Genomic DNA, 24595 nt, shown 5'->3' on the forward strand with positions numbered 1-24595 from the left:
CCTTTCGGCGGATAGCACGTGAGAATTGCATTAATATGAATGCAAATGTGCAGTCCTGGGGGAGAAACAGTGGGTGGTAAATCTATAAATTTATGTGCAAATGTAGCAAGAAAATGTCGAGCACAAGTCGTCGGAAATTGCGCGAATTCTTTTGTAGTTTGAGTTTGCGTTTGACAGCAAGTTTTTATGATGTTCTCCGCCATTCCAGTTTGCCACTTTAGGCGACGTGCGAAGACAGTTTGACTTGAGCTTATGAATCGCTGACGTGAGCAGCGGATTTTCCACATTTTCCTCAAACTCCATCCGCAAAATGCAATTGCTATGGGAGCCGCGAAGTGTGCAATGGAAAATTGCAATTCTAATTATCGCATTAGTCCTCGACGTGTCGTGCATAAGAAATGGCAACGGGTAAGTTGATTGAGCTCTCCTGATTATGCAAATGTCCCTAAGCCTCTGCTGCAAGGATTTTTCATGTCCTTGTTTTGAATAATTCACTTCGAAAAGGAATCCTTATTCCAATAACTACAATAAACTCCTCATTTCCATAAAATTTTAGAGCATTCAAATAAACACCCATTAAGAAATGTGTTTCGATTTATTTAAAGATTTTGTAGCATTTATTTTTGCATAAGAAAATCCATTTTATTTATATTGTCTACTTTAATACTCATTATTTTTTGCAGTGAGGAAGAACAGATATCCGTGAAGCTGAAAAACTTCTTTCCCTCAGAAGAAGCTTCAGTTGCTCAGGGTTTTCCCGAAACTTCAGCCAGAGTGACGACGGGCGGAGGATTTAGACCCTCCCAAATGCTGGACTTCACGCCCTCGGACGTGATGCCCCAGTCTGGATACACCCGATATCCCCCGAGCTATTTGGAACCGAACTACAAGCACGAACTTCCCAGTTCTCCGGCACAGCAGGTGGCATTGGACAAGCAGTTCTCCTTTCCCCAGGAGTCGCACTCGGCGTTCCAGAGCACTCCGCTGCCCACAACGCCGGTAGTTAGCTACCTGGATCCGTACACCCAGCAGAACTACGGCTACACACCCACTCCGCCTCCTATAATTCAATATCAACGTGAGCAGCCAGCCCAAGATGATCAGGTCTATACCGTGCAATCGTCCCTGCTGGTGGGAAGTCACCAACCGAACCAACAGAACCACCAGCAGCAGCAACAGCAGCCGCATCCTGGCCACGTGGAGGATGTATATCTAAAGCGACCTGGCTACGTCTTCGACGAAAGCCCCGCCCCCTCGTATCGGCGCCCCACCAGGCCACCGCCCTCGCTGCCACCACCACCCACCACCGCCGCTCACAAAATCTCCTATGATAGCCACGATTACCCACCGCCCAGCTATGCGGCCGAGCAAACTTCCAATTTTGTGCCCCAGCAGCCAAAGCAGCGACCGCTGTTCCAACGCCAAGACATCAAGCCAAATCGAGGGGGGGCAGCAGGATTAGGAGCTGCAGGTGGAGCAGGTGGAGTGCCACCTCCAGGCTCGTCTAATTATGCAAACAACTTCGATAATTATTCGCAGCGGCCAAACCCACAGCCGGCACAAATACAGCATCCAAACCAGGTACACCAAGGAAAAGTTTCTCCTTCTAAAACGAATGATGATTAAGTATAATCGAAGAAGATCTAAGAAATAATTAGCAAAAGAATTAAATGAATTTATCAAAATAAAATGTAATAGATTTTGGTATAGTTTCAAGGAACTAGTATTAAATATTTAAAAATATTCCATATCATATGTAATATTAGATTCCTAAAGCCAGTCACTTACTTTCCTCCGTGCAGATTCAGCCACAGTTTGGAAACTATCAGTACTACCCCCAGAACGGAGGAGGAGCAGGAGGTCCTGCGACAGGACTACCCCAGCGGCCCAGGCCAGGACACAATTACTACGAGTACCAAATTGGCGAGATACCACCACCGCAGTCCCAGCAATCCCAGCACTTCCAGCAGCCGCAGCAGCAGCAGTTCAACTATCGTCCTGCCACTCAGTCACCGGCTGGTGGCTCCGGCGGCGGAGTGGGCGGCGGACTGGCCACCCTGGCCTCGCTGTACGCACCACAATTTACGAATCTCCTCCTTGGTGGCGGCAACGGTGGCGGTGGCTCCTCCTCCCCCTCCGCGTCCACGCAGTCGTCCAGCCCATTAGGCAGTCTCCTCGGCGCTTTCGCCGGCACACAAGGCGGAGCAGGACAGCAGTCCGGGGGACTGTTGGGGGGAGCAAGTCGACCGCCCAACACACAGCTCATTAGGGCACTGGAGAACATCGCTCGCAACGACGATTTGCAGTGCGTGCCCAAGGTGCTCTGCCAGATGATTGCCGGTCAAACGTTACGTGGCCAATTGCCCGGATTCGTTACCTCCCCGGCCATAACCAAGTGAGTATTGCAGGATGGGATGAAAACACAGACTGGTTGCACCGCGAGAAATAACCAATAATATGAAATAGCATGGCTAAATTCGTATTTACTTTTCATAAGAAACAAAAGCAATATCTGATCATTATCTATAGAACTTTCAATTATAAATAAATTTGTACTTTTAACAATTATATAAGTTACTTACTTAATATATAATTTTCTTAAATAGATTATTCTCCTTTAAATCAGACATTTACTTATACAATATCAAGACAGATCATTTAATAATATTATTTTATGATACACCCTTTTTGCATTAATGGTAGAATTTGTTCTCCGTGTTAATGGTGCAGGTCCCCATTTTGCAGGGGCTTTAGTTGTGAGTAAATATTATTAAATTTGCATTTTGGGGCAGATGGGGGCACCTTGGTTCTGTGGTGCAGCGTTAAATGGGATTAGACTTCATTACTGCCTTGCAGACCATATTGATTGTTCCATTAAATGAGCTACGTCTGGTGGGGATCTTCCACGGAGAGTGGGAAGTGGGAAGGGCGTTGCGATAGTGCCCATTGTAAATTGAAATTGTTTTGGCTTTGGCAAATTCTTGGCTTCGAGTCAATTAAGTTTTATAAGCGGCCTACAGACAGTCCAAAGGGCAGGTGGAGCTGCATTACTTGTGTAACTATAGAAGAAGCTTAAGGGATGAAATATTCCTGCAAGTCGAGCGATTCTAGGGTAGCCAGCTACTGAACATCTAGCTAAGCTTTTAGAAAATACACAATAATGGAAACGTGCTTTTTCTGACATCTTCCAAATATAGAGAGAACGAGAAGGGCTCTAAAAACTTCATATAAGAAAAATATATTGAGGGAGTAACCTTATTATTAATAAATAACTTTTATACCCTTCCTACTGCATGTGAACTATACACACATTAGGCGTATTTAAATTAAACTATATATAACTCTTTTAAGCATTTAATTAATTTTAAAGATATCTATTAAAGATTATTATATTTAACTTTAATAACGAATTTTCTTTACTTTTTTATGCAGTTTCCTTGCCGGATTTCCAGTGGCATCACCTGCTCTCATTTACGGAAGAGCTGCCCTTCTTGGATTGAGTGGTGGAGAGAAAAGCTGCATTCAGACCTACGTGAAGTGTCCCAAAAATGATGTGAGTAACAACATACATATGTATTCCTAAGTTATAGAAAATTTGTAAGCCAAAGAAATGAGATAAACTATTATTACTTTAATCTTTTACTTGGCTTACACCTCTTCTACTTGTTTGAAATGTTTGTATTCTTTCTTATTCATTGAAAACGTCTTTATTAACAGATGGAAATCATTCATTACTTAAACAACCATCGCGGCGGATTCTTCAAGTTCTTCAGTGAGCCAGAGGAAACACCAGTGGCCTCCCAGCAAGCAGAAGGCGATTCGGGATCCCTATTTAGCATTCTTTCTGCGTTGACAGGAGGTGGTGGAGGCCAAAGTTACACCACCCCACGACCAGCACCGCGGCCCACCAAGCGTCCCTCCACGGATATAACCAGTGGAATCGGAAGCTTTTTCACCCAGGTGCTATCCGAATATCTTAACGGAGTGGAGTACCAGCGGAGGAGAAGGAGGAGCATCGATTTGGATGACGACTTTCATGACGAAGAGGACAACCTGGACACCCAAACGAGTCAGCTGGTGAAGTTTCAGGATGATGAAGAGGAGGAAGCTGCCAAAGCGCACACAGAACTCATAGGAGTCCTCCAGTTTCCCGAGGATGGAGGAGAAGGTCGGGTGGTTAACTTCAAGGACATTCAAAGCGAGGAACAACTCGAAGAAGGATCTATCCGATTTCCGGATGCCACGCCAGCGGATGTAATCCGGGAGTTTAACCGGGATGCTGCGCAACGAAAACTGAAATTTCCTGTAGAACGCGATGAACCATCTGAAAGTGTTAGGCGTGGCAAGGAATTATCTTTCATGGATGGATGGAAAGTTGTGCTTCCCAATGGCCTCTCGCAATCGGACTTGGGCGTGGATAAGCGCAGAGGGAAGAGGATTGTGTTTAGGGATACCAACGAACATCTGGACGAGCAGAGGCTGGAAGAGGAAAGGATCAGAGAGGAGGAAATGTTCAGAGAAGCTGAACTGAGAGAGACAAGAATCCTAGAGGACCAAATCAGGGAACAACAAGTCAAGGAAGAACTTTTCCGAGAAGAGCAAATCAAGGAACAACAGTACCTAGATGAACAACTCCGCGAAGAGGAGGTTCGCAGGGAGAAACTTCGTGAAGATAAGATCCGGAGGGAGCAGGCCCAGATCCTGCGCATTCGCGAGGCACAATTTAACCAACAGTCCTTTAAGGACGAAAGTCCTGTCCCAAATGCGGTTTACGATGATGCAGCTCCTCCGCAGCGAGGAGCGCGTGTTATCTTCCCCGATCACTATGAACAGCACATTCGCAAGGGCAAGATCCTGAATAGGCCCACCTATGCACCCACCTATGAATACAATGAGGTTGGGGAGCCCAAGGAGGATCGCTTCGTGGTGAGCGATGAGCATAGGCCCCACAACCACTACCGATTGGAGGGTGGCTTCAACACTCTGAACTACGGAGAGTATATGCCGGGAAACACGGTTCGCTTCGAGAATCCCACAAACGAGAGACCCCAGTACAACTATCCCAATGCAAACTACATCAGCGATAATCGTTACGGCAGCAGTCAAAATCTAAAGCCCCAGTACGAGGATGACAAAAATATTTATGTTACCAACTCGCAGGGAGTAAACGAGTACTACATACGCCCAGATGGCAGTAAGGTGTATCTTAAAACTGGTTAGTTACTCTAAAAGGGGTCTAGAAAATATATAATTGTACATAATATTCCGAAATCGACTAGTTCTACGCTCCATGTTACCGTTCTTTGTAGTTTAACTAGATCAGCGTTGATTTGTTGTATTTGTATTGTATAAGTTTCCTATCCTTGCGTTTATAAAAGTTAATGTTATTATGGGTTAACTATGAAGACCCACACAGAGGCAGGCCACCACTTAGTCACATAAGTCTGTAAATATGTAAATCTTTAAACACTTATTTATTAATAAAACACAATTCAATCAACCGAGAGTATGCAAAAAGAACTACTTTCTCCATCGCGACCAGTGTTTCAACAACTGAATTCCGCTGCGAGCGCAATTGCCGCATAAATCTAGCGGCAAGCAGAAATACGTTTGAAAAATTAAATGTGATAAACCGGGACAATAATGGAAATGGAAAAATAAAAAAAATATATATTCAGATTATTTAGGTGAAATAGAAAATACCCTCGTTAAAATGTCAAACACATAAAAAGACATATGAGTATGAATAAATTTCTTTTTATTATTAATAGATTTATAGAGTCTCTGTGTGCCTATCTAATATCTGTATTTATTTATATATATTTAATACGTGTATCAATTTTTATATTACCTCCACTTGATATACAGGGTATGAAATGAATTCAGTAGCAATGCAATTCTAGTTGAAGCCCCTAGGAGCAGCCTGAAATAAATTTATTCTTTTTACCCGACAGCGTTTTCCCAAATGGACGAGCGTTTGTCAGCGGGAAAATCACCCAGAAAATTCACAAGTGCACAAAAAGTGCAGCATACTTCTGTGCGGCGGCCCAGGCGACCAGGGTTGTCAGGGTTGTCAGCGTTGCCATGGAAAAGGGAAAGCTCCCGGCGACATTTGCTGCTGCAGTTGCTGTCGTCTTATTTTATTTACAGCACTCGGGACGCCGACAGCAGCCGCCGTTTGTATGCAAACCATATGCAACGAGTTAATAAATGGGAAACACGGGATTGGGGATTCGAAGTTGGGGCTCGTGTTTGGGGACTCGGACCCGCTTTGTTTTTTGGTTTGCTATTCTAAAAGGAAAGGCGGGAAATGGGGGAGTACGAAAAGAAAACTTTAAATCAAATAGCGTATCGAAAACGACGACTATATGCTACTTTGCCAAAAACAAAATTGAATATAAATGCAATAGATCGATTCTAATTATTTGACTTGAATATTCTTAATAATACATATCAACTTTCAACATTTTTAAATATTTGACTTAATATACTAAAAATAGATCTTTACTTTAAGGAATTATCTTTAATGTATATGCAGATGCAGCCATACCATTTACAGGGTATTTGGGAGCCCACTCCCCTGCATCTTAATGCCCTGCGTCAACAAATTGCGAGTGGCGTTGCAGACGGCCCGAATTTTTTGCTGCATGCTTTTTGGCGTATCAATTTTGCGCTTCTTTACTCGGCGGCGTGAAAATGGGGGGGAATGGGGAATGGGAAATGCATTGTCCGAGTGGAAAATTGAGGGACTCCAGACATGTCCCGGCATAGGAACACACAAATTTGGGTTGATTTTTTGCAACTGGCTTGTTTATTTATTTGCTTACTCATAAATCTAAGCGCCTACGTCTGCTGGCGGGCGTTCGTTTAAATTAAAACCCTTAAAATCAACAATACAACAATATGATGGGGTGCACGAGGACAGCACATGGATGCTGGATGTGAGTGCCGGGAGATGGATGATTAACAAAGATGTCCGATGCGACTGACTAAGGGGACTCCATCCGGTTGCTGCTCCTCCCTCCTTCCTCCTAGTTACGAAATGCCCCCCGAGGAGGCGGAACCGACCGACCAGATCTTCATCGTGGCTGGGGCGCCGGCAGAGGTCCGACTCCTGGACAGGGCATCCTTTTGGCCAGGTGCTTGCAGAGCGGCACATCCCGCACAGCGTCGCCGATGAAGAGGGAGAGCAGATACCACTGCTTCATCCCACCGACGCCCGATTGCACTTTGTAGTTCCTGTTGGCCGTTGGATATCCGTGTTGCACGTCAAGCCAGGCGGGGAATCGGAAAGCGGATTACAGAAATAATTACTCATAAGTAAGTGGGTAATATGCAGCACACATAACAACAGAGGCTCCATCCCTGAACTAAAAACAAAAGCAATTTTCAACAGCAGCCCCAAAGGAAGAGTTTTCCTTCACAATGCAAAGTGTGTGTTGTGTGTGGGGAGTGGGTTTCACTTGGGTTATTTGCATAATGGTCGGGACTGAATGATGCTTATAAGGGGGTAATGAGTTGAAGCGGTGTGTATCCAGCAGGGGAAAAAGTTGCGGTTGATTAAAGTCACTATTCTTCCGGGCTTTACTTTCAGTTATCAATATTTCTTGTAAGTATAAATAGTTATAACATATTTTTAATTCGAAATATAACGAAATATAAAAAGAGAAAAAAATAATATAGCTATGTAAAGTTATTCAGGTGAATGCTTAGCAATATACAAAGTAAAGTAAATGTATTAACATACCTCTCCATTAAAGTTATCCTTGGTAACTAACTTAGTTATTTATAATGTGCACAAATATATGTACTATATTTGCTCTTCCATTTTGTACAAAATTGCATATGTGGCCTTTTCGGACAGGACCCTTCTGATTACAATGTGATAACATCCCATTCCGCCGCAGAACCCTTTGCTTCACACCTATGGACCCATGGACAGCTCGAATTTCACACTTCTGCAGTGGCATAATTTAATCAACTCAGTTACAAACACATCTGCAGCTGCCCTCCGGAAAATCAAGCGGGTAGCAGCAACAATGCGACGTGGAAAACTGACCAAACCTGGAGGAAGCAAACCGGCATTGGCATGCCATTCCCCACTGGGCACTTTCATAAATTTAATCAAAAACTTTAATCATATTTTATTATTACAAAACACGTCGAGTTGCAGAGAACTTCTTCTAATGCCAATTACATTTGCAGCGCAACGAAAACTAAACAAAAACCAAAACCAGTCTCAGTTCGAGACTCAGGTCAGGACAGGTCAGGGGTCAGGAATGAAGGTGAGGGCTGAGGGCTCAGACAGACGAACATTTCAAAAAAAATTTTGAATATTTGCTCTTGACACGTTGGCCAAACAACTTTTGTCCATTTTGGGTGATGGGATGAAGGGTGAAGAATTTTGCACATTAAGTGCGAAAGTGTCAGATGCATGTGGAAACCTTTTTGCGATATCACAAAATATTAAATAGAATAAATGGAGAGTGCCAAACGAGAAAATGTTACGCATACGACACGTCTGCCAAAGGGCCCCATCTAAGAAGCTTTTCTTTAAGCTGCCCTTTGTTCGTCTTGTACGCCTTAAAAATGCGAGTATTTCAAAATGGAAAACTGGTGGCAACAGTAAAAATGTTTTACTACCACTGACCAGCCAAGCTTCCTTTCTTTTATTGCGGAAAAGCCCCAATGAAAAAATCAAGGAAGACGCTGCACTGCAGTGCACTGCTGACAAGCGCATTAATTATGAATCACAGCAGTTAGCAGGGGTTATCTGGATACTTTTGACGGGTGAGAAGTGAGAAGAATAACTTGATGTCTTGCAGCATTACCATGACAATGGGAAGCTGCGAGGGCAACCAACTCATCAGGAACTGGCAAGCCAAACTAAATTTATGTAAACTTACAAATTGAAATCCAAAGTCGGAGTCCAACTCGTGACATGCACTTTTAAACTTGGGGAGCCCTGGGATACATTAAATTATGCACAGATGAGTTAGCAATGCCAATGACAATGAGCGAACTGCGAACTCCAGGATGAGACAGCGACAACAAGGAGAAATAAAAATTGATTGGAAAACATTTTGCTTTAGCTAAAAACAAGCCAATTATTTGCCAAATGACAACTGCAGCAGCGCCAAACTACAAACGCGGCCATAAGAAATGCAATCGCAGAACAGCAATGGAACCAAATCGAACTGAAGTTCAAGTTGTTACTGCCAGTTTGAGTTGAGTGAGTTGCCATAAAGTCCGCAGGAATGGGGAAAAAGTACTCGAAAGCCCTGATTACACCGAGGACCCTCTTGGTTTTCCTTAAGACAAGGGCATGATAAATGGGATGAAAAGCACATCTTTCAGGAATTCAAGGTTACCATATTTATATATGCAGGGAATCATGCACAGAATAAGATTCTATTTATGCTGAATATCTGAAGTAATTATATAAGTAGGAAAGGACGCACAAAAACACGAGAGCTATCCCTAAGGTTATATTCATTCACAAGGCCATAAGGATGTATAGTTCATAATAACCACCATAGATGCATGCGTTTGATTAATAACTAATTAATTCGTGTGTTAGTAGTAGCAAATCCCTCTTTTGGAATCTAAAACCTACCTCAACACCTCCGACCAGGCAGCATGTGGCTTTGCTTTTCCATCGGGTAATCGGCCATCAGAGCTGCCGGAATACCGAGAGGCGTGGACACGGCACGGCTCCTCCAGGATGCAGGCTTGGGGTCCGAACTCACCCAGGATCTGCTTCTGAGCCAGTTCAGCATCAAGAGCCAGCGGGTGGGCGATGTCCCTTCTGCTGCGAGATCTATATGTACCTATTCGAAAAGTAATCACGATTATCCCCATTTATTTTTTTGATTTGCTTAATAAATAAATGCTCTTTTAAAAGGATTATTAGCATTCCTGGGTTTAGATATAGCAACTTTACTCAATTGATAAATGAAATTAGCAAACTGTTATAAGACTTTGTAAAAATTATATTATAAAGAAACAAAGCTCCGATTGGAATGCTTCCTACATGGCAACTATTTTGCTTAAAAACTATTAATTAAGCTTATAATGCATAATTTTCAGAGGCTATTGAACTAATAACATTTTTTTCTTGTCCCCCTTTTGCAAATTGATTTTGCCCCCTCCAACAACTTTCCTCAGCTGAGCTTCAAAGTTGTCCGAAAAGTTCGGATAATTATTGGAGTTTCGGGGTATTTCCCTGGTTACTCATGCCAAAAGCTTATCGGCTCAGCTGTCCACATCTATCTGCGATATTTGGTTTCCGGCTCGGCGGAGTGGCAATTGGTATGGCTGAAGCCACTGGCTTGCAGACAGCCTTGACCCCATTTCACATTTTGTCGGCTAAGTGGACGAGCACGATGGTTGGCAGCCGCTTTTGTCATCGCACTTGCAGATCAGGTTTTTACCGTCCAAAGCAATGAGAAACAAGTCACAACAATCAGCACTGGACATGTATTCACCAAATGGGTTGATATGCCCCAATGGGCAGAGTGAAATATGCGAAGAAACCTATTTGCATTTTGCATTATAAGTACTGAAGGGTACATAAATTATTTATGTAGGGAGGGTCAATCTTAATCAAATGTGTACCATTTTCCATTATCATTGTGTACCATTATCTAATCGCGTTGTTCTATGAATCAAATCCGGGTTAGTTACTGGATTAACATAATAAAACTGCTTTTGTAATATCCCAAGTAGAATATTATTAAAATCAAATTTCGGCCATCATTACTTTTTTAACACAATGTGGGTGAGCATTGCATTTGATTCGTTTTTCCACTCAAGTTATAGTTTTAATTTTGGGATATTAAAAAGCGTTCAAAAGATAATTGGCCACAAGAAATGTGGATTAATTACAGAGGTATTTTGCCACACTTTAGTGTTTTACCCATAATTGCTATTTCAAGCCACTCCACTTCATGCAGTGCAATGCGATGCCCAAAAATTCGACTGCTTAATTTTGGAAATTTTTGAAATTTCTCCATAAAATTCCTGCACTGACTTAAACAATGCAAAACACTTAATTTATGCACAAGATATTTTAACTTTCACTCGATGGGCGATGGAATTGAGAGCTTATTGCGATGGGCGCCAAACTTACTGGGACTGAGGGAGTAGGCCAACTTCTTTGCGAACTGGGACAGGCGGACGGAGAGCACGATCACGGGAAACCCAACCAGCTGGACGGGAAGCTCGAAGAGGGGGTCCGCATTCTGGGCCAGGCCCTCCTCCACGAATTCCAGCAGAAGCACCAGCAGCACGCAGAGCGTCGGCAGGAGAGTCACAGTGCAGATATACCGCAGATTCATGGCCGCCGACTATTGGGTAATATCTCGCAACAGTAACTCCTAGTATCTCCGCTATATGGGCAGGTCTCCGAATGTCTCGGCTTTTTCGAGTGGAGCGGCAGGCGAAGGCGACTTGGTGCGCTTAAAGTCTTGGACTGACTGAAGCGACCTGCGGCCGCTTAAAGCCGCCAAAGCGCCGCACAAAAAACAACGTTAACAACAAACGTTAACTCCAAAGTAAACGTAAACGTAAACAAAGAGCAGCGGAGACCGACAGTCGCTGGCCGAACCTCAGGTGTAGGCCCCCAGAAATCACTTGTTGTGTAAAGCTTACACTCCCCAGTGTGGGTTTTTGGCTCCAGAGGCGCTGGGGAATTTCCCAGGGGGGTAGTCAAATTATTACCCCTTGCGAAGTTTTTTTTTTAACTCGCAATGGGTACTTTAAAGCGTAAATGATAGCAGAATATTCCTGATCTTATATATTTCCCATTATTATTTACTATAGGTATTTAATTACTATTCGTAAGAAGCATATAATATTTAATATGTTTCAGTACAGAGTACATTTTACACTTAAAAAAGTCGAATTAAATTTAAATTTCAGCATACAATTTTTAAGGATTCCCCTTTTTAAATTGACTGCCTTGTTTCGGCGCCACTGCCTGTTTGGCGTTTTTTTGCGGGCCAAGTTTGTTTTGCATTTTGACCAAGTTTCGTGCGGAAGCCGAAGAAAGACCAGTAAGTGAAAGTGAGGCCCACCAAGCGGAGGGCGCAGCCTAGGCTCCACTCTCTCTCTCTCTCTCTCTTTCTTGAGTCCCCAAAGTCGAGCGACTATATAAAGTCGGGCATATGTTTCTCCCAACGTCTGTGCCATTATGAGGGGTTATGAAATCTTCGAGGCAAATGTCTGGCATTCGCACTTGGCTAGTCGGTGTTTCCTTCCATGCTCTTTACGTTAGTGGTTTTATTTTGGCTTTGGCGCTTGGCTTGCATATCAATTACCTCATTTCCGTTAGGTGAGCTGTTGCCGGGTGTCCCGCGAACAAAAAACAAATGGCCAGATTTCCTAAATGGGCGAGCAAGTGATTTGAGCAATTGGTTTTGCCTGGATTAGCCTGGGTTGAGGGTCAAGGGGCCAAGTTGGTCGACCAGCATCAGGTGAAAACTTGAGGTGAAACAAATCAAAACGGGAGACAGTCGAAAGTTTAGTTCTAGGCGGCTTTCGCTTGCCAAGTAATAAAATTAAGTGTTTAAAATTAAGCATTTTAATTAGAAGGTCAATGAAACCTCAGAAGTTTTAAATTGTTGTTGGTGGGGGAATGGTAACAATTAACATTTGCTCCATAATTATTTTAGATCAATTAATTTAATAAAAATTGGAACTAGTTCCAACAATAAGCGGGCACATCTAACACCGCTTGGCCAATCCCGCCATTCACAATTTGCTTTGTTGGCCCAGTTAATTATCAGCATTGAAGTTGGCTGAATGCCCATGCTCGTGTTTGCCAAATCGGTTATCAATCGCTGGCATGGAGCACGTGTCTTCGGCCAGGTTAATAATCAGAGAAAAGTGAAGTGAGGAAATCAATTCAGCATCGAGGAAATCCATTTTCAATAACTGTGCAGAGGCCTCTTATAATAAGAATAATTCAGTGGTATTTTTGTTTCCATCAAAGAGTGGTTCAATCAGTCAGTTGGCCAAGTTGCCGGGACCCGTTTGAAAACACTTCGACCAGATCACGTAGCCGTCGCCGGAGTTACGCAATCGTAATCCAATCCACAGTAAACACTCGCAAGCGGCACTGGGATTGTAAACGCTCCAACTACCGCTACGGAAAATGTGATTTTTCCTCGTCACTGATGCAAAGTTTGCCTTACATCTGTGCACATCTACCGTACATTTGATTTTCTCCTCGGTTATGATATTTCTTGATGTGCAGCAGGAAAGTAGGTTGGGAAATGCAGCTTGTGGAGTTGGGGAAATGTTCGAGTTTTTCCAGTTTTGCCGAAATGGTGAATCAACACACTATCTTTGAGTATTTGAGTACCAATGTCAACCGAAGAATAATATCTTATCCGAAAATAAATCTTATTTTTAAAAAAGAAGCGGAATATGAAATATTATTTAATGATATTATTTCAAATAAAGGTAGCTCATGATTAAAAATTTTAGGGAAGATTCTTTATCAAATAGTTTCGGGAAAAACTTTAAATCCTGAGTCTATATGCGCATCCTCTGGAATGCTCAGAATGCCTAATGTTTAATTTAGTAGCCCACATTACAGTTTTATTTGAATTACTAATAATATTTATTATTTGTATCCTATCATTACATTATTGGTATATTGCTATGTACGTAAATTATTCCATTTTTATTTTGAAGGTACAATTAGTATTTATTAAGTTTCGTTTGTGTTAAGCTACACCAAATCTTTTCTTGCATTTGAGTATTATTTTATAGGAAAATCGTTATGCTTGATTTTGTAAGCCTACATTACCATTTCATTTGTATTACTAATTATTGTTATATTATTGGTATATCGGTACACTATTTCATTTTCATTTTAAAGGCACAAAGAGTATTAAAGTGTCGTTTGTGTAAAGCCACTGCCAAATCTTTGCTACATAGCATATGAATATTATTAAATTACCATTTATAATTAATTATATAATTAATTAATTAAATATTACCATTAAATAATATTTATTATTTGTATCTTATTGTCATATTATTGGTATATTGGTACACTATTCCATTTTTATTTTAAAGGCACAAAGAGTATTAAAGTGTCGTTCGTGTAACGCCACTGCCAAATCTGTGCTTTCATTTTCGGTGCGCCAAGTATGCGGAAATTATTAAGAGAAAGAAAGAAAGACACCAGCCGCCGAAAGAAGTCTGGGACAATGCAATTGCGATTGCAGCTGGTGCAACTGCTCCTCCCATAATGCAAGCCTACCCCGCTGGGTTGCATAAGCCAAACAACTTGTCAAACGTCAGGCCAAAAGCAGAAATCGAGCCGGGCTTAAACCAAACATGAAATTTGGGCCAAGCCAAACAATGAAAGTTGGGCACACACGCAACTAGCGTAACTACAAAAATGCTGAAGCTGTTAAACAAATCTGACCCAATTTCAGTTTGATATTACGAATATGTGTTCACTCTTATTGTTTTACCCCTTGTGCAATTTGTGGCTAAATTTGTTGCCAAATTGAGCGCGTATGTAATTGGAATTTCAATTAGGAATCGATTTTCAATTCGCGTTTTCACTGCCCCTCTATGGATTTGTTTGTTTATTGCCTCGTGTCACTGACTGATTTATGAATAATCAAAAAATCTAAAAATAATTTCTTGTTTTTGTTTACTTTCTAGAGTTTTTTTTAATTCAGCCATCAATATGTTTGTCATATTTCGCCAATTTCACCCGAATGTCCATTCGTTTTTTTCTGAAATTTGTGCTTTGAATGCATAATTGAACAGAGATACAATTGTAAACAAAGCGAAATATATTCTAATTTTTTTGCACAATGCCATTTAGGTAATCGAATTTACATATAAAGTGTGCACTTAAATGTTCAGCTTTGTTTTTAGCTTCATTTTCGTTCAAGGTGTGTGGTAAAAATTTGCAACTGCGCCTGAAAGTATGCGCTAAAAACCTTTGTTTTAATAATAATCAAACAAAGGTTAATTACTTTGAACTATCTACAAATAACAAGTATACATAAGTGACTTTTATTCACTTACCTTATAGATTAATATATAAAAGCAGTGTGAAGTTGTTACTCGCGTAGAATAACTATCAACTATTTTCTTACACAACCATACATAAATGCAATTCCGCTTTATACCCCAGCTTCCTTCCAATATAAAGCAGCTGTATTTCTATTTTATAGTAAATTTATAATCCACTTTACTTTAATTTCATTGCTGCCATAAATGAACAACTTATATTAGTCAACATATTTCTATACATGGATTTCCAACAGACTTAGCATGCGATATACCGCTTAAATCACATTATACTAGGCCAATTAAACTCGTATCCAGTGAAACGAGAAATCTCCAATAATAGATGGCCACATTTGATGACGGAGGCAACCTTCCATTTCATAACAATTTCTAAAAATACGACTTCATTGCCAGCAGGTCGATCGCTTCCTAGCAATTACAAGCACCGCACACCTATGAACTTGGTAGCCCGAATAAAAAGTGTTTGTTTTTATCAAAGTCACTTCACAAATCGCCCGAAGGTGACAGGGCAACAATTAAGATGGATTAAGGCAGACAATTAGGGAACAATTAGGGAGTTTGCACACAAGATAAGTGTAATTTATTAACAATTACAGGAGCATCCAACTTACGACTAGGCGTAACGCTAAATCAGATCGTGACTAGTCACACGTACTATATGTAATTACAAGCTACCTAGGACTTGCAGCCAGAAGATGCGGATACAAGAGGTTACAGTTCTACAGTCACTTCAGTCAAGTCAAGGGACTAAGGTCTAATCTAAATTTAATTTAATTTACAAGGTAGCTTATAAGATAGCTTATAAGATAGCGACAAGCTAAATCGAACGGTGAAGACATATGGTACAGAAGTTGAGGCGGCCTACATCCTAATACTCGTACTTAAGGTGCGGATCCAGTGGCTAGGCCCTCACTTTGTAGCTGAGCTTCATCAGCTTCTTGGAGCTGATGGGGCAGTTTGGCCAGAGATTGGCGCATCCCATCGGTCCGCTGAGATTGTCGCCGGTGTGACGCATAAGCTCGCCCATGTGGGCCGCGAAATACCATTTGCTGGGCGGCATGTTCATCATCCAGGGCATTGTTGGAGATCTGCAAATATTGAGGCACATTAGACGGAAGTTTCTCTGCAGCCCGAAAACACAACTGAGCAAATGTTAAATATTATAATAAGCCATTATCATTTCACGCTTCGCGTGGCTTTGTGCTTTGTGCTTGGAGTTTGTTCAAGTTTCGCTTTCAGCAGTTTTTCGCCTATCTAGATTCTAGAATGCCTCAGCCATTCACCTTGCTGTTGATTTAGTCGGCGACTCTACATTGCTACGCTGGCCTGACTTTTACATTAGCTTCGCCTCACCTTCGTCTCAAGTGCGAGGTTACAGCTGAAGTTGAGGTAGGTTACGACTGCTGATCCACGGGCTTGGACGGGGCTCAAATATTTGCCCCATTTAGCCAACTCAATTGGCGCTTTTGTTTCCCTAAGCTCTCTGCACTTTGCTCGCGGATTGAGTCATCCACTGCATAGATATATAATTAAGTGTGGTTTGCAGCAACTTCAATAGAAATTTAATGGATTGCAATGCTAAAATGCTAAACTGAACCCTTCGAAACCTGTTTGGAAACTTTCGTAATCGCTCAGCATGCAAATGTTTGGTAGATCAGCTCTAACTGGTTCTACTTGTTGCACTTAACGGACAAATGTTCGTTCAGATTCCTAACCTATTAATCAGGCATAATATATACACGAAAATGCATAAAATTGATACATATTAATATGTATTTTTATTTTTTCAATTTAGGAAAATGTTCTTCAAAAAACATACGGTAGAATTATAGCTCTGCAGTCAAGTCTTATATAAAAACGATTTATTTCAAACTATTGTGTCTGGAAATATTTCTTTTCAACTGATTCATTATTTATTCTTACTTCCCATTCATTATTTGCTTTTCTAACAAGCTTTATTATTTATTGAAAAATAACATTATTTTATGCTAATGCTCTTTGATACGAGTATTTTGTGCAAGTCATCAGAAACCGGTTTCAAAAACATTTTAAAACATTTATAAATTCATGTGTTTGCTGACATTTCGGTTTGTTGTGTTTATTTGCTGTTTTATGAACAGTAACTCAACTGCAAAAATGCATACAAAACGCGTCTAACAGTAGGAAAGCTAGGGATCACAAAAACAATGGTTTAAATTTGAATATTGTTTGGTTGTTTTACCAGAAAATTAGCAAACAAATCAACTTCGCTTTTTAAGAATGACTGTCAAATTAAATATTTAAACTAGTCCATTTGACAACTTCTCTATTTACTTTGGTTTTGAATATCTTTGTTATTACTCATAGCTTGTGCACTTTTTCCTGGTTGGGTATATAGATTTCAATGATTATCCTCAGTGTGTTTCCACTCACCTGATCAGTCTGAGCAGCTCGCGCTCCTTTTCGCTGAGCTGGTACTCCGGCTTGGAGGCCAGTTCGCAGAGCATCTTGGGAAGACACGACTCCTTGATGGTGTCCGTGAGTTGGGACTTGGTCTTCAGACTCGCTCCAGTCACCACCGCCATTCCCGGCTTGAGGGATTGAGCCGCTGCTGAGAGCTCATTGAATTCGTGCTCTACAAAAAGAAGAAACTCAATTAAGTTTGGTTTGTAGGTGTTTTAATCAGGGGGCTGGCTTCATCCGAATTGGCATTTGGGATTTGTGCTCATTTGCATAGCAAACTGCTTTCAAATTAAGATTTTCGATTTCGGGAACTGCGCAAATCGTTTGGAACGGAGACCCCAACTCCAAGGTTGCCAAATCTGAGGCTAAAACCAAACAATGACTAATAGATGGCTTACGACTATGGCTTAGAACAAAGCGTCAACAAAACGCAACAAATTGTGAACAATTGAGCAAATATGCAGGTAGGCAAATATGTATAGGTAGAAATTGAGAGTGTGGAAAGCGTATAAACAAAGCGAATTTCTGTTTATTTTTTTTTTTTTTGAGTGCACAGCGGTGAGTAAGCCAAATATTTATTTGGCTATATGGGGTCGCTCAGCTGTTGCGAATTCATCCAACACTGTATACACGATTCTATGCCCCGCACAAGGACAAGTCGATGCGTTGAACTTTACTTTGCATATTTGTTCAGTCATTCAACGCTCAGTTTTATTAATTATGGTCTTCAGTCGCATGTTCATTATGCTACTACCAACTAAGGCAGCTGCTTTTGTCGGCTTTTGAACTTTGAATGCGGAACCTATGCACAACCCAATCGCGGTGTGAAAATCTTAATTGAATTTTTATGTTACTGATAACATGTTATTGGTGAAAATTTGGATGAAAAGTTACGTTTTACTTCGCTCTTTTGAAATGCTTAAAACTCACATTATTCAGCGCGCCCACAGATATAAAGTCAATTAAGGTGTCTCCTCGGTGGAATCGATTTGCTTTCCAAGTGCACGTAATTGAATGGAAATGAATGCGAATCGAACTGCCAGCTCGACATGTTTATCACGCACTGCATTCATCGGCTAAAGGTTGCAGCAAAGTGTATTTCGTTCTTTTTATTTTCTTTTTGGTTTGTGGCCAAGAGCGAAAGACGTGAAAAGAAGACAACATTTTCAATTCAGATCATTTCCACCGGCTATGTGAAGATTGGAAGGGCACGTGATACAGCTCGAAACGAATAGCATTTACAAGCGATTAACGTGAGTCTTCAAGCACCGAAGATCATAGATATCAACTCACTCTCCATTTCCGTTGAACTCGTTACCAGCTCAAACAACTTCTTCAGTTGGAATGGATTACGTCTGGAACCGGAACCGGTTGTGGTCGACTATATGGCAGAATATTTCCCAAACCCAAGCCAGTGACTTGGCTTAGATCGATAAATTAAATATCACAAAACAAGTCAAGGCTTCATCACTTCCTGTTCGAGTGAGCAAACTAGAATAATGAACCTAGTGTAGAAATATTCACAATGTCTAGACAGCGCTGCTAAAAGGTGGAATATATAAAGAGAAAACCCTATTCTTAACCCGACTTTTGAACTTGGCCCACGCTAATGAACTGCTGCTCTCTGGGAAAGTTGCGATGCAATTTAATGCCCTCCTCTTTCGACATGCAAAGCGAAAACTTGTCGTTCGCTTGGAGTTTTATTACGTCAAGTTTATTTGCCTGGCATTTTTCCACTTTCACTCGAAGAAACACAAAAGAAATACCAACTTCCAATGACTTGGAGACGGTTCAGCCGTCCTAATGAACTGTGAAAAGGTTTGGCGGTTTGGCCTATGAAGCATATTGAAACATAGCGACTTGATAATGGGATCAAGTGAAGTAACAGAGGTTGTGTCTTAAATAATACCACCATTAAAACTAACTGAATCAAATATTCTTTTTTTTATAAAAGCAATCTGATATGCATCTTATTTTTGTCATTTCTATATTATTCCTAAGTCTTTATTATGAATGGATTTGAAGCCAGAAAGAACTCATATCAGCCAAACATTTAAACCTTCAATATTTAATGTAATGCCCCAAAGCTAATGTATTTAAATGCATGAAAGTCAATTTAAATTTATCAAGTCAAGTTTCGGTAAATGCTGAAACTCTGTATACCTGGACTCTGGACTTTCTTTTGATTTTATTAAGGTTTTATTGTTTCTATACACATTCGTTTGAGTATCTTTTCCGGTTTCGTGTTTAGCCACGACTTTTGTTGTGCAATGCCCAAATGTTATGTCATATGATAGGGCTCGATATTGCGTATGCAAATCAACGAGAAAGTGGCGAGGCGTCGAAGAAGTGTATTCGAATCGCATTCGAGAGCTCTTTAACGATCGGTTTGAACATGAACTTCGATTGTGATGAATAATATTTTGAATAATTTCCAGACTTGTGCAAAGGCGTAATATGCCAAGTTTTAGCTAAATCAAATAGATACTTTCTTCTAATTTCAAGCTCACTACATTTATCCAAGTAGCGAACACTTTTCATGTTTTCAGCAATTCAAATGAAGTACGCAAGTAATGAAGTCGCTTTCCTTAAAAGCTGGGTCATAAAAAAGCGTAATGACTTTTTTGTAGTTAATGGAAACTTTTGCTGTCTGGAGTATCTGTTTGTTATGCTACACACTTTTAAGCTTTAGGAATTTTTTCAAAACATTTCCTAGAAAACTTTTGTTTAATATATCAAGAAGTATCAAGAAATCTTCGTAATAACCGCATCATTAGGAGCTAATGTATTTTTCTTTGATAAAGTGCCCACCACAAAGTACTAATTGCCTCGTGTTGAAAACGCAATTAAAGAATGTATTCTAAATGGAAGATCTATTTAGCAAAGTAAAATGTTGATGTACTTTTTAATCGACACCAATAACTTTTCAGAGCTCAGCTACACGTGTGTAATAAACAATCCCAATTAGTCTCCCCGGGCTCAGTTCCGGTTTTCACCTACCAGGCCTCCAACGAAAAGCGTAATTAAACATTTAAATCCGAATTGAAGCTTACACGTGCCGCCAGCATTTTATAAGTAAGCATTCATTTATAAAGCGAAATTAACCTTGATAGGCCCAAATACATTCGATATGTGTGATATACCTATATACATATTTCTCGTTTACGAACAAGCAACACTTAAGTAATGGCTTTGATGTACTCGGTAACAAAATATTAAATATACTCTTTTAAAACTTCTAAGCTAAGTTACAGACAAATAATTAGTAAATTAAATTTTACAACGAAACAATACACGTGAAAAGATATTTTACTTTTGAAAACATTTTAAGCGAACCAAACACGATTATTCGATATTTTTTTTATCTGTATAAGCGCACAAGTAAACGAATTTCATATAAGTTTAGATTGCAAAATATGCTTTTGGTAAATGTGATTATACCAAGTTGGAGTAAAATGGAATTTTTTTATAAATCTATTGAATATTTTGATTTTACGCTTTAGGTATATACCATTTGAGCCCAAAAAAGAATTAAACACGTTTTACGACCATGTCCAAGTACCAAATTTGAGGCTTGAAAATTTGGCAATGCCAAGACGCCTGGCGAGTAACACATTTTGTCAGTGTAAAATGGCAAATTGGTAAGACAGCAAGATGGCAAAACTAACCTTCGGTTATGTCGATTTCGGCATTTTTGGCCTGGAACTTGCTGGCCGCTGCAGCCGCCGGACCCGTTGGGGCACCTGCCGCCCCCGCACCGCCCGCCGATCTCACCGAGTGGGGAGTGGGGTGGTTGGACTTCATGCCGCCGCCGTATCCAAAGAGATCGCCCACAAGCAGCAGCGAGACGACGCCGAAGATCATGAGGCGACAACGCCAGGCGGTGTCCATGAGAGCCATAATCCGAAAATCGATCAATTCACACGCGTTTCGCAACTTTATATTCTTCTCGACTTTTTTCTCTCCAAGTGTATGTTGTCTGATTTGGGTGGTTAGCACCTGGGTTTTGACACTTTTTTCAATGGCAAGCCGGAGAGTCAGAAAATGGAAAGTTGGGGGGAAAACGAAAGTAGTTTCCTAATCGCTGCACGAAAACGTTTTCAAATTGCTGCCGACGAGCATGCAAAGAGCGGCAATTAAATTTGGCATTCAAGCGCACATAACTCGTTAGTAACTGTAAAACCGAAATACAGGTACAGGTATCACACGCGAAAGCCACAGGTACCACGATACCACCAAGTCGATCAAGTGCAGCCGTACGTCCGATTCGGCCAGAAGTTGCGATGCCACTGAACTGAAGCGGGCACAAGATATAACACCAAAGCTAGGCCCAAACGATCAGCTGGTCGGGAGAGAGAGAGCGCAGAGAGTCCCAGAGCCGGAGAGTCTGAGAGTCGCAGAGCCGGATCAAGCAATACTTAGGCTTAAGCACAGGTACCGCTGCTTCTGAGAGAGGCTCTCGAAAATACTCAGAGAATTCGAAATGAGAGGAGTACCTGCCTGTGCGGCGACTTTCAGCACCCACTGTACCGAGGCATTCGCTCGTGCAAATTGTCTGCGGGCAGTGGCAACCACAGCTGTCCATCAGTCGGCTGAGAAAAGGTTTGATTAAGGCGAACGCCGCGCACAAGTCACTTACTAGCTCACGTACCACCGTAGTTACTCATACTAAGCTGGGCGACGCACAGGTTCGATTACCCGAGCGTGCTAATGACCCCAGATGGGGAATTATGGCCAGCTTAGTTTGGCGACCTGTCTAATGAAATTCCTCGAGTTGTTTGAGAGAAAACATGGAAAGATACATTTTCTGCACCAGCTTGTTTTGAAAATTAAATGAGTGATCTATATAGCAGAAGGGGGGCTTAATAAAAGTGTATTTTTGTATATTACATTACTAAAGTTTTAAAATATGAAACAAAATTATATGATTTCCAAGAGATTTCTCATAGTAACAAATGCTGGCAAATTTAAGATATATATATATTTCTCTTAAATAAACTGGTGCAACATGCCGAACTCGACATTATTAAAAATTCAAATTTCAATTTAAAAATCTCAAATTTAGGCTATTCTTTTCTGAATATCGATAAAATCACCTTATAACATATTTATTAATTGTATTTTTAAGCTAGAAAAAAACCTTCGAACATGTGTTGACACCTCTCGTATTTCCATGCAAAAGTATGCAGAGCATGTGTTTGTGTATTTATAACTAGTTTTAAGGCTTCTACGACTCCTATATTTTTAGGATCGTCAAGTGTTTTAGGTACAGTCAATATTTGTGTGTGCATATGTTCTTCGTAGAAATATTATCAGCCAGGATTTGGAATCCATAAAAGGGAGAAAAATCTCCCATCACCTAAGAATAACCCAACATAACCAGCCAAATTCTTTACTAATGTGCGGATGAAGTCAGTCGCGTGCCCGTCACGTAGGCCACTTACTGGACCTGTAAACATTTAGGGAACTTCCTCTGATTTTATTGATTTACAATGCCCATGACAGCTGCAAAACGAGTGCTTATCGATCAGGTAGAAAGGTCATCGGGTGGCCGCTGACAGATTTATGATTGCACTCAAAAGGTCCACTATGCACCGCAGCAAAAAATAAATAAAATAAAAGCCCACCTGACTCAGCTGACTGACTGCGTGTATATGTCAGGCAGCCAAATGTTGCAATGGCCAAAACAAGGAGTCGCCGAATGGAGGGAGATTTTTTGGCCAAGAAACTTAACCAACCGGACGGCAAGTTAAATGCGATAAATGCGCAATCGGAACGTGACTTAGCCGTGGCCAACAATCACCCAAAAAAGCACGATAAAAACCAACAGCGAAACGTACTCAAATTAAAGGTAACAACAAGAACAGCGACAACTTTTCCCCCTGCTTAACTTGGCCAAATTGCAGTCAAGCGAAGTGCAACCGTCGAGAAGTCGAGGCAACTGCCACTGCTAACTGCAAATCTTGAGGTTGACCAACTACCCAATACTAATGGCCAAGTAAGAACGAAAGGGGGTCCCCCACTGAACAAAATGACCAGTTTTCACATTTATTACGTTAATTATACAAAAGAAACGTTTATACTTAGGAAAATAATAATAATATCGCTTGGAATTCTAGAAATCTGGAAAGGTGTCCAAGGAAAATATTAAAATGAAAATGCTTATCATGGTAATAGACAAATTAACTTAATATATGAATAAAATAAAAAGATAGTAATTTAAGAATATTACGCCTTTCATATTCTAGGCCAAGTTTATTCCAAGTGCAACAAAAAATGGAGCTATCAAGTCGAGGCTGCAAGTACGGGGTAATTGGGAGTTGTCTGTGCCACTGAAAACTCCGCTCAGAACAGCTGCAAAAAGTATTCACTCCGCGCTGAATTTAGCTCCCAGAATTCATTTGTTTTGCTTGCCTTCAAATTGCAGTTGCCGCTGTCCTTCACTTGCAACGACGCCCTGTCCAAAAAACAACACAATTAAATGAATAGTAGTTAGTAGGCTATTTTATACCCTACTAATGTAAATTCAAATTTTACTGAGAGCCTAATGTAATATAAATGTATTAAAGAGTATTTTGTATTGATATTATATACTTTCATATATTTTAATTGCAAAGAGGTTTCTAAAATCTTAAAAACGATTCAGAAAATAGTAATATAAAATAAACCAAAACCATCTTTTAAGTCAACAGCCCTACTACCAAGAAGAGTATGTGGAACGAAAAACGCAAGTACTCGTTTATAAAAAACAGTTTGCGCCTCGAAGGTTGAACATCGAAAACCCCATATAAGCCCGACGTGAAAAGAGAGAAAAAAGACTTCATTACTGGCGGGGCAGGCAAGCATACGGCTTAAAAAAGGTAATTTAAACTTATTTTTTTACTTTATTAATGCCGCCAAACACCTTTGGCTCTGATGGGCCGATTAAGTTTAAGGTTTCTTCGGCCAAATGCGAAATGTTGGCACATCATTTTGATCAGGATAAAAGTCAAGATTGAATATTTAGAGGTTTTGGTAAGAAGAAGTGAGATTTGCAGTCTTACTGCTACATGTGAATTTAGTCGAGCTAAACGGGTTTTGAAGTATT

The 24595-nt window shown here is 40.7% G+C and overlaps 3 protein-coding genes across 3 annotated transcripts; 1 reads left to right on the forward strand and 2 right to left on the reverse strand.

Moving 5' to 3' along the window:
• Positions 1 to 309: 309 nt before the first annotated feature.
• LOC122617762 lies at positions 310 to 5220 on the forward strand. Its single transcript, XM_043793742.1, has 5 exons — positions 310 to 408; positions 684 to 1581; positions 1803 to 2395; positions 3433 to 3553; positions 3718 to 5220. Exons 1-5 carry the CDS (start codon positions 311 to 313, stop codon positions 5218 to 5220), a joined length of 3213 nt encoding a protein of 1070 aa, XP_043649677.1. The 5' UTR covers position 310.
• A 1588-nt stretch (positions 5221 to 6808) lies between these two features.
• Positions 6809 to 11460, reverse strand: LOC122617084. The gene is made up of 3 exons (XM_043792773.1): positions 11132 to 11460; positions 9617 to 9830; positions 6809 to 7239 (listed from the first exon to the last, which is right to left on the reverse strand). Exons 1-3 carry the CDS (start codon positions 11337 to 11339, stop codon positions 7080 to 7082), a joined length of 582 nt encoding a protein of 193 aa, XP_043648708.1. The 5' UTR covers positions 11340 to 11460; the 3' UTR covers positions 6809 to 7079.
• A 4354-nt stretch (positions 11461 to 15814) lies between these two features.
• Positions 15815 to 21784, reverse strand: LOC122616778. Its single transcript, XM_043792337.1, has 3 exons — positions 21177 to 21784; positions 17479 to 17680; positions 15815 to 16154 (listed from the first exon to the last, which is right to left on the reverse strand). Exons 1-3 carry the CDS (start codon positions 21406 to 21408, stop codon positions 15968 to 15970), a joined length of 621 nt encoding a protein of 206 aa, XP_043648272.1. The 5' UTR covers positions 21409 to 21784; the 3' UTR covers positions 15815 to 15967.
• Positions 21785 to 24595: the final 2811 nt, after the last annotated feature.

The sequence above is a fragment of the Drosophila teissieri genome, chromosome 3L, assembly GCF_016746235.2.
Source record: "Drosophila teissieri strain GT53w chromosome 3L, Prin_Dtei_1.1, whole genome shotgun sequence".
In the NCBI taxonomy this organism is placed as follows: Eukaryota; Metazoa; Arthropoda; class Insecta; order Diptera; family Drosophilidae; genus Drosophila; species Drosophila teissieri.